Genomic DNA, 19495 nt, shown 5'->3' with positions numbered 1-19495 from the left:
AATAATATATTATAATAAATAAATATATATTCTAGTAAAAAATTTATAATTGTTTAATTTTTAAAAAATCATGATAAAAAATATAACATTTACTAAGAGACAATATCTTTAAATATCCATGTATTTTAAACCATGATATAGTGTTTAAATTTCTTAACACGAACTTTCGATTTAATAATGCTAATTCTTCGATAATTCTAATTAATATTAGTTAATGCAAATTAGATGGGTAATCAGATCTCCTTTTGAAAGGAGGGAAAGAAGAGAGAGAAAGACAAAAGTGAAATAAAACGAATACGGACCGCGAAAATTCGAGCTGCAAAGTACGCGGATGGAACGAGAGCGCGCCTCGGTAGATTTTAACCCTGAATTCAGTCGGACATGATTTAATTTAACCGCGGCTCTCGGCAATCCGGCCGCTCAATTTATCTCTGTCCACCGACGTGCGCGCGCGAGCCGTTGCGATCATCATCGTCTCATCACGTTGTCATTGTCAGTATCGTTGGTCTTCTAAGTCTACGTGATATCTCCGGTACGTAAAACGCATACTTTTACAAGTGTTCCCATTTATGTATTACGACGGTTGTACATTGAGTCGGAGAAAAATTAATCAATTAGCAAATAATTTACTTTTCAACACGAATAGTAATTAAAAAGTAACGAAGATAAAGAGAGAAGAATGTGTTCAATTTATTTTCTTACCACATTTATTACGTGCTGTTGTTACAAAATACGTAGTGAAGAGTCTCGTATCTCGGAGTAGATTAAATTCAATCGCGAAGTCAAAAAAAAAGCGTTCACTTAAGGATGTTTTGCTACAATAGTAGCAAAAAACTATCACAATTTAAGAAAGAATATATGTTTCTTACGTTTATATTGTTTGAAAAATTAAATAAATAAATCCGGATTATAAAAAGAATTAAAGTATCACAAAATAATATGGTTTTTAACCTCTTCGTAAAAGAAAATACTTGTAATTAATATTCTTCCTAATTTATGACAAAAACTTTTGATCGTGAATATCCCCTAACCTCAACTGCAAGAAACAAAAAAAACGAGTAATTTGCAGAAAGAGATACAGAGAGAGATAATATTTTTCTACAATTTTTAGTAAATAACTTTTAAACGAGTAAATGGATCTAAATCAAGTTTTGCACAAATATTTATTAGACTTTTCTTAATATATGTGAAAATTTTTATTTCCTTAGCAATATTTCTTTTTTGTCAAATTTGTCAATAAGTGCTACAATATGCGACTTTCCATAAGAATCAATACTAACTTTAAACTTAAATAATTTGCAAACCATTAAGAGAATTGTGTTTAGATTTTGCACAGATACTCAGAAAAAAATAGTAGAACAGTCTACAAAATTTTCATGCTTTTGTCAATGTTTTGACATATGACACATACATCCTTAAAGCGTTGAAGAATAAAAGAAGACTTCAGCGACAATACACGTAGTAAGAAAATAATGTAAAAATACTTATCTTACTTTATCTCTATCATAATACTTTAGAAAGACCTTCAGAGAAAAATACCACTATGAAAAAAACCCAAAATCTAAAGAAGAAAAGTACAAAAGACGTTTTAATTTTTATAAGCTATTGGACATTTTCATTTATTCAAACATGTTTCAAATTTTTATAATCTAGAAGATTTTATGATCCCTTGCGGATAACTTGCTATTTGGTTGCTCGCAACTCTATATTCGCGACGGTAAAGACAGATTACATCCCACTATCATACTCGCCTTCCTCGTCGCACATCGTTGCACGTCGCGGGAGCGGCGAGGTCCGGAGACCTCGGTGCACTTTAATGAAATAGCCATCCTGTGAAGTGCGATGAAGTGCGCGGGCGATGAATGAGCATTACGTCGCGAGTGTGGGACGTGCTACATATATTACTAACGTCAAAAATTTCGAAGCACTTTTTTTATATCGTAGATAATCTTTATATAATAATTTATTATATAATTATATAATAAATATAATAAGATAATTTATAATAAATATAAGATAATTTATTCCTAGTGTAAGTCAAATAGACATGTATAGTATTCTTGTAATAATTATAATATGAAAATAATTATTATTAACTCTTTTGAGGAGATAGATATGGAGTAGATATATTTAATAATATATTTGTAACAATTATTATTTTATTTTGACTTATATAGGAATATATATATATAAATCCGAAGAATTATAATACTATAAAACAAAAAGTATCCCAGCAGACATTCTATATGCAAACTATACGCGAGATGTCACGCATTTGATGTACGGACAATGAGAATACTTCGTGCAACCTTGTAGCAGTCTCGTGTAGCAGAGTCGTTTTTCACGGCCGTTACAGAGTTTGAAGAAATATAAACGAAATGTCGATTTTGTGGTCTGGGAACTTTGGTCTATAACACATCGATATCACAAAACTGTGAGACTCGCATATGTCAGAAATTAATACTTTGCTTGCCGCATAAGCATAATTATGATTATATGATACATGATCTTATCGCGATTTATTTTTTCTTTGTAATGTATAATTAGAATTTTTCTTCGGAAAGATGTATATCATTTTTCACGAGATGTAATTTTTTTTCTTCAATATTTAGCGGCACTATTACCGGGGATTCTTGTTAATAACAATTTCTGAACACTCGGTATTAATATTTCAAACCTTTGAAAAATTTGCAAAAATTGCAAAATTTGACATATTATTAATAAAACAAATATTCCATATGCATATAATATATTATTGATAACTAAAAAATATTATTTTGTTAAATAGTTTCTTATATGTAGATATTTTTTACATGAGAAATTAATCTAATATTTAAAAAAAATTTTAATTATTAGAGTAAAGTTATATCTTCATATTATATATCAAAATTCTGCAGTATATGATAAAAATGTTGCCTCTAGAATAATGTAATTAATTTAATTTGAAATTTTCCAATAAAGTCGAAAAAGCGAATCTATAAATTCAACAAAGTTTCAATTAAATTCATTAAATTTGTATATAATCAAAACCAGTCAATATAATTAGACAAAAGGTGAATGCATATTTAAAATCGGAGTCAATTTTTTAAATTCATGAACTATGTTTACAAGATACAGAGAATTGGGATTAATATCATAATAATGTTATTCCTGTCAAAAATTTAAATGATATATTATATGTTTGCATATATAATATTAATTATAAATCTCCATATTAGTGCAGTAAAATAAATTCAATTTCATATTACGTGAAAATGCATAAAGAAAGGCACAATTTAGCTGTACTATACTTCCTGTATTGTTCTACGTGCCAAACGACATGTAAAACGAATATATTGTGTTTTGTATTTTCACATGTTAACGTTTGGTTCCTACATTAAACATTTTTAAATTAAACAATTGCGCTAATTATATTATGTGTGGGAAGGTCTTTCAAAAGCGGTAAACGTTACGATTAATACTTGCACTTTTCTATTTCCTCGAAGAATATATAATATATACGCGAAATGGAGTTTGCACGCATAATGCAATTTTTTTCGACATTCTCTGATAAAGTACATGAGTTATCCATTTATGCAGGTATCGTCTTTACAGAACATCCGCCAATTTGTGTAATGATATTACGAAATATTCTCTGTCTTATGCAATGGCTAGTACAACTCACAGAATAGAGAGACTTTGATGCGCGAAATTTAATAAACTCAGCTCTCTCAAAACGACGATAAAACGATATAAGGCCATTTCTCTTTGCCACTTCTTTTAGGCCAATAAAAACAGTATTAGATAAAATTGTATTCTTTTTCCTTAAAAGAAATAGATGATTTTTACGGTATATGATACACTTTAAGACAAAGGCTAAAAATATATAATTACTTGATCATCCTTGCTTTTAATTTATTTCACTATTTAATATTTCTATTAATTTATTTCCATTTGATTAAAATCACTAAAAACCCTTTTTACATCGGAAATTTATTGATACCTTGACAATCTTATTATTAAAACTGTCTGAATTTTTTAAACAAAAACTATCTGAACGTAATTTATACTGCAAGTTGTTAAAAGATTGAACTGTTTAAGTTCTATTATATGTATAAAAATAATGCCTCGTGAAAATATAAAGCTAAAATATGAGCTAAAATAAAATAACACAAAATAAAATAATTGTAATAAAATAATATTCTTAAATAAATGCAATTATGGTTACATTACGTAACAATATTATAACGCGAAACCTAACTCAAATATCTTATCCCAATACGAGTGATAATCTTATTATAGTATTCGGTTATATAAATGTAGTTGCTGATAACTAGTAGCAAAAAATAAAAGATGTAATAAATCATAACATATATTGATTGGTGTTTATAAAACACACGTTTCGTTTCACAAGCAATATAAAAATTTTTATTATAAAATTTAATTGCATCATATTGTTTTGCTTCTATGATCAGAGGACAGCTTTAATGCTCTATAATCGTCTCTCGTCAACATAATATTATTCTCCAAAGACGTCCACTTTACTCATTCAGATGTAAATATTTGATAGGTAAAGATTTTGATTTGGCAAGTATACCCTCAATGAGAATAATAACACTCAATGCGTTAGATACAGTTGTTCAACAATGCATCGGTCTCAAATTATTCAAACAGAAAGGCCAATATCGAATAATTAAACGCGTATGATATTCATAAGAGGAAGGAGAGAGAGAGAAGGAGAGAGAGAGACACGGTAAGAATAAAGAAAATTCTCGACGCATTCGAATCCATTGATTTAACGAACGCTTCCACCATCGCGTAAATTCCGCTTGAAGAATCCCGTAGGATCCGCTGCCTGAAATCCCCGGTCAAAATCGTTAAAGAAAAGCGACACTCATTCGCAAAAAACATCTAGTATCCCGCCTGGAGTCTGAATGCAAATGACTTTATCCCCGACACGCGGTGTTTTCTCGCACGAGGTCCTAGGGGGGAAACGACATCCGAAAACTAAAGAATCGCGGCGCCAAAGGCGAGGGCGAGAAATATTGCACGGGGTGGTTGGCAGTTTCTCGAAGAGGGGCGAATGCGTACGTCGATTGTAATGGTGCTCGCTCGTGACCGAAGGCGGGAGATTTCGCGGGAATAAAGGGTGGCTCTCTTCGCCGGTGCAGCCGAGCGTGCACGTACCATTCTGGCGGAAAGCCCTATTCCGACTTGGTAGAGAAGTTGTCTACCGGCCAAAGGCGCGTCGACGCGTTTCTTTGTAATGCACTCCGCCAACGTAAAAAGTTAGTCGAACGTGATTCGTCATCGCGATGAATAGGATCGTATTCGCAATTTACCGGCTCTCGCTACGACTTCCGGGCTGACTCATTTGCATTAATTTGATCTGAGATGTCAAGTTGGGAAACTAGGGAATATTTCAGATGTTCAAATCGATAAATGTATTCAAAGGGATATAAATTTCTCCAAAACTCATATACATATATTATAATAACTAATAGTTTGGCAATATTTTATATCGCTATATATAGATTATGATATGTAAGATATCAAAGAATTTTTTTTTTCTTTTTGCTTCCTCATAGAGGAAGCTTTGTTTTCGTGAGAAAATTTTTTTTTCAGTTTTCTATGCCAATGTGTTTAGAATGTTCCAAAACGTCAAAAAATCATATTTTAAAAAAATGTATTATATGTATGTATGTATGTATGTACGGAATGTACATTGTACAACCTCTAACCTCCGCCATTTTTGAGAATTTTTTTACATAAAATATCATTAAAAGATGGTTGGTATTAAATTCGGTGAAAGGGTTTATTTTTTATAAAATTTTGAATTTTTTGAAAAATGTTTTTACACGCTCTAACTTTCGCAAATTTTGAGATATCTTCCTCTATGAGGAAGCCAAAATTGAAAGACTTGCTTGCTTTAAGGAATTTAAGTTTTGTGAGCGAAATAAAATGATGAGAAAGCAATGTGCAAGTTTCTAATTTGCACAATTTTCATCTTATTTTATGACCCGTAATACTTGAAAAAAGAAAACATAATATCAAAAATCCACTGTATAAATGCAGAATTACTTCAATATTTATATATAAAAATCCAACTAATCTTTTAATCTTTTTTCTGTTAATATAGATTACAATGGCAAAAATAACAACAGCGTTGTATCTGCTATACTTGGTTGTTACTGCGTTTGCCCTCAACGAGGAACTGCTGGAGCAAGAATGCCCCGTAGATTGCCATTGTCACTACTTTCGCATCAACTGGGTGACGGACTGTTCGGATAGTAATCTTACGACTATCCCATACAACGAGCTTAGCGATAATGTCTATATTTTAGACATGAATGATAATAATATTGCAAACATCGACCCGTTTCCAAGCTCAATCAAATTAAGGCGCCTCCAGATGGCACATAACAAGCTAACTGAGTTGACGTACGAATCCTTCGCCGGATTAACGTATCTGTTGGATGCAGATTTCTCGTACAACGCCATTACACGTGTAGATTCTGAAGCGTTTCGGTAAGACAATTCGATATTAATCATACTTTCGCTAATAATCGTATTTTTAAACAGAGATGATTTGATTAATAATGACATAATTAATTCAACAGGGACAGTCCGGGTCTAATTACGTTGGAGCTTCAACATAATCCTTTGGAGGAGGTTGAAAGACATTTCTTGAATTGCCGCACGTTGCTGTACCTCGATCTAAATTCATGCGGTATCCATCATCTTAACAGAGGCTTCTTCCACAACATAACAAATTTGAATAAACTCAATTTGTCGCACAATCCTCTGCAAAGAATAGAACCAGGTCCCTTTGATCATCTAACGAATTTGGAATATCTCACGTTGAATGGATGCAATTTAACCTACATATCTCCCGAGGCGTTTTCGCACTTGGAAAATTTGCGACATTTAGAAATAGCAGACAATCAATTGAAGACATTAAATTGGAGGAACGTTCTCACGCCGTTGGTGCGCCTGGAACATCTAGATATCAGTAAAACCGGTATTATGAATTTACCGGGTGACGCCTTCGCTAAGAATTTGTATCTCCGTCAATTGATTCTCGCAAATAATGAATTGTGGCACTTAGATGTCGAAGATACGCTCGGACACAATCTGCACAACCTTCAATCTCTAGATTTATCATATTGCAATTTACGAGATCGCCTATCCGAGGAAGCTTTCACAAACGCAAGTAAACTACGTGTACTCAATCTGAGCGGTAATCCAATGTTCGCCAGCGATTTAACTGCCGTTCTCCGCCATCTGCCCAAGCTTCACAAACTCTCTCTCAGCAACTGTAGTCTTCGAAGATTACCAGACACCTTCGATGTGTTCGAACATCTCGAGGAACTAGATATCTCCCATAATCCGCTATCCGACGCATTCGTCAGTCTTCTCAATCCGTTAACATCCTTGGAATATTTAGATATATCTTATTGCGATCTTGGTCATGTCGGCAATAATACTTTCGCACAAATGACTTTTCTGAAGCGGTTAATTCTTTCGGGAAACGAACTTCATACTTTAGAAGAAGGATTGTTCGCGAATCTAACGCGTTTGGAAAGTCTAGAACTCAACAACTGCGACCTCAAGATACCTCTTGATCCAAAAATCTTCGGTGATCATCAGTCGACGAACATAATAGAAGTCAAACTCAGCGGCAATCCGCTCATCGTACCCGACGAAGGCTCGCTGCTTCCAACACAGCTATCTAATGTAGAGATTTTAGATCTCAGCAACTGCGGTATCTCGCATTTGAATGAGGACATATTTACTACGACGAATAATCTCACCCAATTGAATCTTTCGGGAAATATTATTTCTGGTGTGGAAAATCTGAGCTGTCTGAAAAAACTGCACGCATTAGAACACATAGACCTCAGTAATAACAAATTGCGCACGATCAATCCAAAGGTATTCGAGTCGAATCCACGTTTACTCTCGATCAATCTTATGGGAAATCCGTTTATTTGCAATTGCTCTATCGCGGAGACATGGAATTGGGCCGTGCAAGAAAAAGGTGATCTTCACGTACTCGTTGGCAGTCAACTTACAAATTTTGAAACTGGCTCCGTAAAGCGAAGAAAGACCCTCTCCTGCGTCTACGACGAGGAAACTTATCGAAACATGATAGATGGGAATCAGACAACCCTAAATCGCAAACATTACCCCAGTCAATTTACACCTTCTCGTACTTGGGCTAAGTACGTTCGCGAGTCTAATTGTATTCGGCGTTCATGATACGCGGCGAACAACTATCAGCATCCGATGCTGAATGTCTATTATCGTAAGGTACGTAAGCACAGACAGGAACTTTGAACATGAGAGTTCCTGCTAAATACTACTATAACATCATTATATCGTACAAGCCATAAACTAATAGCGATATCGTGAAATTTATATTTCTGTGGCATTATTTTTATAGTCAGAGGATTAAAAAAGATACGGGGAATAGTTTATGTATTAGAAAATATCATAAGGTATGTCCGCATTGAAATGTTGCTAAGTCAAATACTCGGTTTTGTATATATATTATATACACACTTCTTTTTTTTTATATATAGTATATTATAATAATTCTTATTCGCATCAATCAAACATTATATTTTCATGTGTCCCAATTAATAAAGTAATATGTTTAGTCAAGTATTAGCATAATCAGCTGCCAATGTGACCGATGTTAAAAATAAAGTTGAAAAATTCCAAGGATTAAAATAATAAGAACTAAATTTATTATAACTAAAGTTTTACATACCTTTATAGAAAACGTCTTATACATATATATTTATCACACTGAAATAGCCTCTCTTTTATACTATATATCAAATATATAAATTAAATTAATTATTTCATATTTTTAATCAGATACACGAAAAGTTGAAAAAGTTTAATGTTTCTCTATCATAGAAAAAGAGCACAGAAAAACATAAAAAGCTTATTTTTCATAATAAGCAAAAGTAGTAAATATATATTATTTGTATATTTAATGACTGGTCTTTTTTTTATTTATAGATAGGAACTGTTTGCAAGATAATAGACAATGATGGTATGAAGAATAAATATATATTTAGTTAATAATTATTTTTTTATAGATAAAGCTTATGAAATGCTCCCGTACCGATATATGTAAAATCACGCAAGCATCTTACAAGTATCTGTTTTCTCAAATATGTACACACACAATTATCTTTTTTCAGATAACATTTCATTGTCTTGATATAATTTTATTTATACGTTTAAATTATTTTAATCTTTCGATAACTTTAGTTGTGTAAATATATATATATATATAACCTAACAAATTTTCTTTAGTTTTTCTAAATTCTCTAAAATTGTTATATTGTTAACAAAATGCAATATTATTTTATATTTATTATACAAAACTCTTCTCTTTTGCAATTATATGTTTGATCGATAAAATTGGAGATCCTAGAAAATATACAGTAACTAGATTTTTTTATTAACTATTACACGCAGTTGCATGTTCACATATACGCACACATATAAATACAATTACATCATCACATCCGATAGCGTGTGAGTATGTGACCATGAACACTAAATTAGAGATCTCCCTCTATTTGAACTTTACAATAGCTACAGAAAATGCTTGATTATCGTTAAAAGCTGATTTTCCACTATACCCAATTGTTACACAGAAAATACGATAGCTTTATCTTCAATTTGCTATTCACATATATTCTGTACCTCTCTTATTTTTATATTAATTAAATAATCTTATCTTGCATTATGTAATTATTTGTACGACAAGTTTATAATGCGCGAAATATCGCACGAACAAATCTACTAACTATAAAATTGATACGAAGTTGATGAAATCATGAAATCTATCTTATCATGAAATCTATCTATTGCATTTCTAAAACTCATTGATGTGTTTTATATTTATTATATTTTGTACGTTAAATGCTTTACTGTAATATTTATGTTTTGATTATGAAATTACATTGACGGTTATTTAAAAGTGAGATGGAATCACAATTTTCCTATGAACACGTCTTGAAAAAAAAAAAATATATATATATATACAATTTAGTATAATTTATGAAAAAATTTTCTCTAAACAACTATAAACAATAAGAATTATTTTCAAAACATTAGCTGATAAAAATAATTATATATAGTTTAAAATATTCAATATATTATAGATACGAGACACAATGACATACATAATACATAATCAAGTATCGCTATCCGATATTCGCAATTCAATTTGCGAATCAAACATCACAAAACTTCAGCTAAAAAAACTAATCTTGTTTGAAAAAGAAATATCAGATTAACATGACATTATTTTTTTCTGCTAGACTCATATATTATATAATACATATTCTTATATTCTTTTTCAAGGAAGTTTAGTTTTCTTGGCTAAATTTTTTTGTGATAACCATATTTATATCGCAAATTGAATTGAAATATCTAAAAATGATATTTCATTATGTGCACAAAAAAGTCTCGTATCTTTCGTAATATTTTGTACATTTTAAACTACATATATATTGTTTTTCAATGTAAAGTGCAATCTATAATTTCGTTTAAGTAATCCAACATTTAGGAAATAAGGCATTAATTACATTTTAAATATCTATTTGCTAATCTAAGATTAACCAAAGAGAGAAAGTAAAGTGGTATAAAAAGAGATGCATTTCTTTCGCTCTTTCATATTCGATCAAAATCAATCATTCAAATCTCGCATATATAACAACATAAAAACATTATTCTCGGATTATAATGCGGACGATGTGTGTTAGTTTATTATAATTACGAAATGTAAAAGACTGTATTTAATAAAGCTGTAAATCTTCTTGGTATACATATCTTTTCTTATGTCATTCACTCTCGATGAAAAAGATTATCTCTATAGATTAATCACGATAAAAACTCGTGATCTCTCTGATACTCGTGCTGATGTAAATTCTGCCATCTTTATAGATATTCGTTAACAAGTATTATTAGCAATAAGACCTAATTCGACAAAATTTTTAATAGAATACTGCAGAAATTATTTGTTTTTATCTTACATTAGAGGAAGCTGCAACGACTTGTCGTTGCGAGATATAAATGCGTTTAATTCTACCGAAATGCATTTACGTGATAAGCATTCGAACGAGAAAAAACCCGTTATAGGAAAATTATGTAAAAATTTATATTTCTAAAGCCCGCTTGCACCAAATATTTTGGCTCAGTTTTTTATTCTGGCAACAATTATTTTGGCTTTAAAGGGACTAGGCAATAATATTTAAAATGTGGTCTTTTTTTGAGAACTTATTACAAAAAAATTAATTAAAATCGAAAATTGTTCTTTAACAAAATCTTTATTAGGATCATAAACTATAAAAAAAATGTTTTTATTTGCGAATATGCATTAAAAATGACGCTGCAGATGACTAATCGAAAAGATTTTTAAATAAGTTTTGTAGTGATAACTCGCATACAGAAGCTCAAATCGATTTGAAAAAAATTGAGCATGTTCACAATATATATAATTTCGGACTGAACCTCTAAAAAGTTTGTGCAAATTTTAGTTTTTGAGAAAAAAATCAAGCAGGCGATTAAAAGGGCGATTTTTTAAAAAAAGTTCGTCGAAAACAGATGGTTGATTTTTTTTCAACTAAAAAAAATTTTTTTTAACGATTTATAATCCTAATAAACATTTTGTTAAAAGATAATTTTCGATTTTAATTTATTTTGTTATAATAAGTTCCCCAAAAAAGACTTCATTTTCGACAAATACTATTGCCTAGTCCCCTTAAGCGAGACTTAAAACTTCTGGCTTTTAGCAATAACCAATGTTATTTAGTTTTCAACTTTAAGCTTGAGACTATAAGTTAATCAATGATTAAATTATGATGCCAGCAAGACGCGATCGTCCATCATTGATCGTTCGTTATATGTACGTTATATATAAATCGTCTTGACCTCGAGCGACCGAACATAATCGGGAATCGTCCGGCGCAAGTACAACAATATTACGGCAAACGTTACCGCGTGCGGGCATGCATGCATACATACATGTATACGCATGTGCGTACGTGAGTGTGTGCATCACGTGCATGCCATTTCTCTATGCGCAAAGTTCATATCAGTGTCAGAATCATATTGACCTTTCTTGAGACCTTAGACGCAAGATTTTTAGAGTTGTCAAACTCTAGTTTATGCATATAAAAATTCGGACAAATAAATTTAATAAAGGTTATAATAAAATATTTATTATTGAATAGTAATATAGTATGTCATAAACAATTCTGATTTCTAAATAGATATCTTATATATATCTATTTCTCAATTTGTATTATATATATATATAAAATAAGAATTATAAATCTTATATAAATATATATATAAATATCTGATGTTATATAATTTATAAATATTTCTTTGTTGCTCTTTCTTCTTTGCTTAATTTTACATAATTATCAATGACATTTAAATAAACAATTTTATATTTATTTGTTGCAATGATGTATGTTGAATATTTTGTTTAAATTGTTAAAATTATAAAATTTCCGTAAAAATATACAATTTGTACAGGATCCCGGGCTACTGCTTGTATCTAACGATAGGTACGGCTCTGATATGGTATCGTTGCGTAATAGTCCGCATCGCGCTGTCACGCAGGCGTGAAAGGTGCAATATGTTTGTGAGTTCCTCGTGAATTTCGTGTTACTGCCTTTGCTTGTGAGAATATTATCTATCAATATGAATACGCAACTATTAAAAGAAGTTAATTTTAGAACAAACATGAAGTTTGCATACGCGTCATAAACATTACCGTAAACGTAAATTGTGCGAGTGTGAAGCCTGCATAATCGAAAACACGCGCATTATATTGCAGTTTTCATAATTGATTTTATTATTTATTTCAAAGAAGCCTTTAACTGATCCCTCATTGATGCCACATTTGAAGGAAGAAGGAATGTGAATTTTTTTTCTCAAAATACGTCAATGTAAATTAGAGAGAGAGAGTTTTCTCAAATACCACCACACGCGTTCAGTAAGACATGGATTAATAAAATGAAAATATCGAAGACCTTCTCTTTCGAGGAGGAGTTCATGATAAATAAATAAATAACTATAAATCCTAATTAATTTTCATAAGATTTATTTTTATTTAAAATGTAAACTATTTACTAATGCATGATAATAGAAAAAAGGAAAGTTTGGTATATTCAGAAATCCATATTTTGTATGCGAATAGTGACATGCTAAAGGAAATCAACTTATTTCGACGGGCAAAAATATTGATTTCTTGCACATTATTTCTTGCTTTTGACATCATTATTCATACTATATAACTAACAAAACGGAAAAAATTTATATATAAAAAAAATTTTTTTTTTATCAGATATAATATATCAGTACTCCGATCGCGTCACCTCCACGGTAAAGCCGTGCATGCGCAGAATGGACCCACGCGCAAGTGATGTAAATTTCTTTGTTGTGTTATCTTTGTGTCTGTTATATTGGTATACCGGTTCGGTATCGTTTAATCAGCCAGTCGGCTTTTCAATTATTCGTACGGCATGCGCGCGGCAACGTGGCTTCCTTCGCCGGCTTTGATTCGCGACTGTCGCTCGTTAAGTGCCGATTATCGGCAAGCAAAGTCCGTCGACGGTGCTCGGCTTGAGCCTGTCATCTCGCGTAGCTTGTCTGCGCTGGCTGTATGGGGTGTCTCTATCAGGTAGTCGCGCGTGCAACGATGGACTTTTTTGAGAACATACCGGATATTCCCAAGTTGTATTACGGCGCGTTACTCGGAGTCGGTTTTTGTATATATTATCTCTGCGAGGTCGTCAAGGTGAGTAAAAACATGACAAGTTCCGTGACTCGATAATCGATCACTAATCGCGTTTAACGAAGATTGCTCTATCACGAGATATATTTTATAAAAATAATCAATAAAGCGAGAGAGAGAGAGAGAAAAGTTCGATTGATCGCGACGTATTACGGTGCGTCACTAGAAGTCGGTTTCTGTATTTATTATTTCTGCGAGGTTGTCAAGGTACGTAAAAACATAACAAATTCTTTGGCCCGATAATTAATCGATCATTAATCGCGTTTAACGAAGATTACTATATCACGAGATATATTTTAAAAAATAATTGAGAGAGAGAGAGAGAGAGAGAAGTACGATTGATCGCGATATATTACGATCGACAGCGTAACGTCCAATCTAGGAAGTTTTAAAAATTTCCACTCTTACATGATGCATGTAAGCATTAATTTCGTAATGGAAAGCATTTACTGAGAGATTAACCTACTATTCATTAAATTCCATAGATCACGCCCACCTTGCTCAACAATCTGGAAACTTTGTCTTTAATTAAATATAATTGCAACCGTGATGGTTACGAGCAACAGAAAGACGCGTAGTTGTCCAATCAATCTGTCATATTATTCAAGCAGTAAATAAAAAAAATACAAATACGTCAAACACATGCGTGATCTGACATAGCATTATTGCTACATGCGTATTTCTTCATTATCATACATACATTATCATTATCGCACATGATTTAAATATTCAGTAAATTAAAATAGCGCGTCCATGCATGTCTTTTTATTATTCGTTCATCGACATTATTACAGTCATTGCATCATGTACTTTACATCTGAAACTAGACAATCTTAATCGAACCCATCCTAGAAAAGAATCGTGCACATTATAAGTAATATTCGTAGTTATTTCTTAATGAGTATAAAGATAAGTGCTTGACCGAGATTGAAAGATAAAATAAAACTTGAAAATAAATAACGAACTTAATCAATAAACAATGCTTTTATATTTTTTATTAACGGTATGAATATACGATTAGATATTCGATTCGTGTCTAGCAGTAGACGTAACAACATGATGCTGAATATACGTCTGCGAAGATTATTCTTCTCCGAAGCATAAAAAGAAAAATTATTCAGGTAGAGGATAAGATCAGCAGAGAGACCATTATAGGAATCTTGAACTCTGTAAAATAACGTAGATAAAGGTAATAATGCGGAGAATCGATGAATCTATCTGCATGCGATAAACTCTGAAATGGAGCAACGTTATCGTTATGCCTCATGAACGGGCGCATTCATTGACTAAAGAGTCAGAGCAATATGGTTAAGTAGTGTCAGCTAGCGGCACCTTTTATATGCATCAACATTTATTTGCCCTGAATGGAGAACTATCTCTACTATAATCTTTACGCAAAATGAAATAATATGCCTCGTCAAAAATCTCGTCACTCGTAAGATGTTATATTTTATATATATGTATACATATACATATATATATAATATAATATTAACAATTAATTTTGTAGACAGAAATTTAAAAATGTAAATAAAATTTATTTAAGATAATATTATTTTTTTCAAAGTAGAATGTTTCATTATTATAAGCATCTTTGAAACTTTCCGATTGAAAAAGCCAAGTCACAAGAAATATCAATTAAAACATTTTTAATTTAACTTTAGGATCTTTAGGGGAATAGTTTGGAAACTATAGCGCCATAGTTTCTTCTTTGAAAGCGTCTTTTAATATTTTCATAATTTTTATCATTTATCTGATAAACTTTATAACAAGAAATTAATGTCGAAATAATGTCGTAATATTCTTTGCTCTTTTAAAATAATTATTTGACATTGTGTGTCGACATCTTGTTATAAGATTATTTAAAAAATCATCTTATTACATTGTTTACACATTATTAGGACGAAATAAATAAGAAACAATGTAGAGATAAGATTTATCGTGTATTTCCTGTTAACACGCGTTTATCGTGTATTTCCTGTTAACAATTTAGGAATGAAAATTATATTTACGAATTTAATTGGCAGATTACTTAACATATTTATCTATATTTCTATATTTGATATACACACGTATTAAAGAATATACGTAATTATAATACGTAACAATATCAGTAGCTATTTGCATAAAAAATGTACTTTTACGCAAAACAAATTCAAGAAGGCTAAGTTTATAATCAAAATATTTAATGCAAAATATTATCTGTATACCGCACAGTTTTACGAAACATATTCGATACACAAAGACAGGATTTCCGTGATACGTGTTCGAACTATTGCACGACCCTCAACGAGGAAAAATGCAATTTATTAATTTGACCTTAAAACTGCGAGGCAGTTGTCCTGCACATGCGTCAGCGTAGGCAGGTGAACTATCGGTCGTGAAATAACTAGTCGCAAGCTACTAACTATATTAGTGATATAGATACATTAATGATGTGATAATTAAAAAATTTTGATCAATAAATTTTATCTTGTAAAAGCGATGCGTGATGTTAAAATGTATAATATAGTCTTGTTTCATATTACTTGGTATGAAATATGTATATATATATATATATATATATATATTCCCTTTATATATCTTTTACCCCCTTTTATTTCACTCACATCTTTTTGTATTCTTTTCCATAACGTGAAAGCAAATATTCCAATTTCAAACATAAAAACAAATGCTTTAAGCATACATTTTTTTTTAAACAAATGCTTCGATAGATATGACTACAGGTATTTGCTCCATTTTATTCTTATAACCCGATTGAGATTCTATTTAATTACATCCTTTATTTATATATTAAGGAAATCAGCTGCGCATAGATAAGAATTAATTGTTTTTAACTGTACGACAATATAATTATAATGACAAGTGCATATTTATAATTCATAATTTAGTACGGTTCACTTGATTCGCATGATTATTTACCATTCCATGAACCTGTGAAATAAATCACACGATCGCATAAAAATTATTCATTAATGAGATCAGACAATGGATAATATATAAAAGTTCAGTTTTACGATTATGTAATCATGCCACTCATATCGCACCATGCAAAACAATAAAAAAAAAAAAAACTATTACGATTTCAGACACCTTTGCTGGCTTGCGCCGATGGACCATTTCGCTCGTTTTTAGAAGCGAATATTCCGCTCGTACAGAATAAATTCTGGCCGACATTATGGTGCTTCGAATCGCGAGCACAGACCATTATAGCCAGCCTTTTAAGATCCCGAATATTACCGCCTATCAAATATCGCAGGTTAGTCAAAAAATTTATAGAGAAAAAATTTATTCGCCGATCAGAGAAAGAGAGAGAAAGAGAGAGAGAGAGAGAAATTGTTTCCTAAATGTTTGAAAAATAGATAGTGTAATCAATCATGCAATATATCAAATTGTATTCTGTAATATTGTCTCTATATTATGTAGAGAAATTCTGACTTTGCCTGACGGCGGTGAAGTGGCTTTAGATTGGGCCGAAAAGGACTGCTCCGTTACCTCGCCCATCGTTATCGTTTTACCTGGTCTTACGGGTGGTAGTCAAGCGGAATATGTCAAATGTCTGGTATCAGCCGCGAGAAAAGTTGGGATAAGATGTGTAATTTTCAACAATAGAGGTTTAGGCGGGTTAAAATTGAAGGTAGAGTTTATTCATGACGACTAGATAACTCTATTCAGAAATATTATATGAAAAAAAGTGCAATTATATCACTTATTGTGAACAATAATCTTTTTAATCAGGAACTACTTTCTGTATTAACAAAAATTCGACGTTCTTTATTCCTTTTAGACCCCACGAACGTATAATGCTGCTAACTATGATGACTTAACTGAAGTTGTAGAACACGTGAGAAAACGTCACCCTCACGTACCCCTCGGAGCAACCGGAATCTCCATGGGAGGGTAATTATCATATTTTCTAATTTATTTTCAAATTTTAAATCTTGTAATAATATATATTTCTAGTGTTTAGAAAAAAATATATACAATATATTTATAAATTGAATGAAATCATTCGAATATTTTTTCTAAACGTTTTTTCTGCTATGCACAGGTTGATCTTAGGTAATTATTTAGCGCAACAAGGTTTAACAGCAAGGACGAAATTGAAAGCATGTCTTATTATCTCGGTACCATTGAACGTGTTCGCCGCAACGAAGAGTATCGAAGAAAATTACTTAAATCTAATGCTAAATAAGCATCTAGCTAGTAATCTACGTCGCACAGTAGAACAATATCATACTTCTGATATTGGCCCTTTCAAAAGCGTAGATTTTGACACACTTTTAAAAGTACGTTTTTATTAAATTTGAATATATGAAAAGATTAGACAATGTCAAAAGTTTCTAACTTTTTAATATAAACATTTAACAATTTTGTCAAAATAATTTGATGGATTATTTTACACTCTACTGATAAGTGGAGGTGGTTTTACTGATGATTGTACATCTCTACTTTCTTCTAAATAAACTTTAGAATCTTAATCGAAAATGAAATCAGGCATAAATTCGCGATATATATATATTTGTGATGTCTGAGATTTGATATTGTCTATCTAGATTACTGTGACAAGAATACTGTGCGTTATCTGACTCATACGTGAATTATTAGATTATTACTATGTTTGACAGAGCCAAACGATAAGAGAATTTGATTCGCATTTTACGGCAAAACAGTTTGGATATAAAAACGTCGACGAATATTATCGCGATGCGACACTTGACGAAAAGTTGCATCTGATCGAAGTTCCTACGTTATGTCTCAACGCGGCGGATGATCCGTTTCAACCATTGAAAGGTAAGCGTAAAGCGCGATAACGAAATCATTTATGACGCTATTATAATTTTATACTATCTTACTCATAACGCCCATAAATTTTCAGCGATACCTCTAAAGGAGATAAGCAAAACTAAAAACGTGGCCGTAGTGGTAACGTCGCGTGGAGGGCATATTGGTTTCCTAGAAGGCTTTTGGCCGGTCAAGGAGGAACAATATATGGGAAAGTTCTTCTCACAGTATTTCGCGGCAATGTTCAGAAATTTTGACCATTAGCAAGATATCTGACGCAATTTATAGATCGAGTAAACGGTATTATATACGTCAACTTCTTGATTGCTTTACTATCGTCAAAAGATACGTTTTACGATATTGTTTATCTGTCTAATTTTTACGTAAACTGAAGTGTGATCCTATATATTTTAGCTAAAATAATTTTTCATCACATTTTTATATTACATCGCACGATGTAAAGCATGAAATTAAAGTTGTAACTTACTCGGTTCGAAAGCATTAATAATTCCGAATTTTACTATACATTTTTTATGATTGTGCCGTATTAAACGAACTCGATGCTTATTGAAAAAGTGTTTGCTAATTTTAATATTGCATTTTTAGTAATAGTAAACACAAATTTATCCTTCGTATATCAATAGTTGCAATAAACTGATTTTTATATGAATCTATTTTATTAATTGTTCCATTTTCTCTCCCATGTCGTTTTAATACATTAAATCAAGCGACGCGGTAGCGTCGCGACACCAAGTATATAAAAAAATTCGTTCCAGCTTGTCAACGGTTATATATATATCTGTATTATATGACAAAAGCAAAAAATTATTTTTCAATTGTATTATTATGTTATTTTTATAACTGATCTATTTATTACATATTTATATATTAAAA

General features: G+C 31.4%; 2 protein-coding genes across 11 annotated transcripts in view; one reads left to right on the top strand and one right to left on the bottom strand.

Annotated features, from left to right (window-relative positions):
• Window positions 1-19271, top strand: part of LOC115245510 (phospholipase ABHD3) — a 21629-nt gene extending 2358 nt beyond the window's left edge. For 4 of the 9 annotated variants that reach the window (XM_029823874.1, XM_029823872.1, XM_029823875.1 and 1 more), the window contains exons 2-3: window positions 6119-6507; window positions 6600-8712. In XM_029823874.1, coding sequence (XP_029679734.1) covers window positions 6125-6507; window positions 6600-8241 — 2025 coding nt within the window. In that variant the 5' untranslated portion in view covers window positions 6119-6124 and the 3' untranslated portion in view covers window positions 8242-8712. Of the gene's footprint in view, window positions 1-395; window positions 533-6118; window positions 6508-6599; window positions 8713-9012; window positions 9287-12627; window positions 12662-13401; window positions 13820-16905; window positions 17076-17242; window positions 17454-17603; window positions 17717-17867; window positions 18106-18444; window positions 18611-18695 lie in introns of those variants that run through there. The other 5 variants (XM_029823880.1, XM_029823879.1, XM_029823878.1 and 2 more) reach the window with 5 other exon arrangements.
• Window positions 1-19495, bottom strand: part of LOC115245511 (platelet glycoprotein V-like) — a 50174-nt gene that overhangs the window by 30282 nt on the left and 397 nt on the right. Inside the window, exon 2 of one of the 2 annotated variants that reach the window (XR_003885557.1) lies at window positions 14030-16750. The exons of the other annotated variant lie outside the window; for it this stretch is intronic. The gene's annotated coding sequence lies outside the window, so the exon portion shown is untranslated. Of the gene's footprint in view, window positions 1-14029; window positions 16751-19495 lie in introns of those variants that run through there. 2 annotated transcript variants of the gene reach the window in all.

The sequence above is a fragment of the Formica exsecta genome, unplaced genomic scaffold (genome assembly GCF_003651465.1).
Source record: "Formica exsecta isolate Colony F162 unplaced genomic scaffold, ASM365146v1 scaffold98, whole genome shotgun sequence".
Taxonomy (NCBI): domain Eukaryota; kingdom Metazoa; phylum Arthropoda; class Insecta; order Hymenoptera; family Formicidae; genus Formica; species Formica exsecta.
This window is presented reverse-complemented; position numbering and strand designations above follow the sequence as displayed.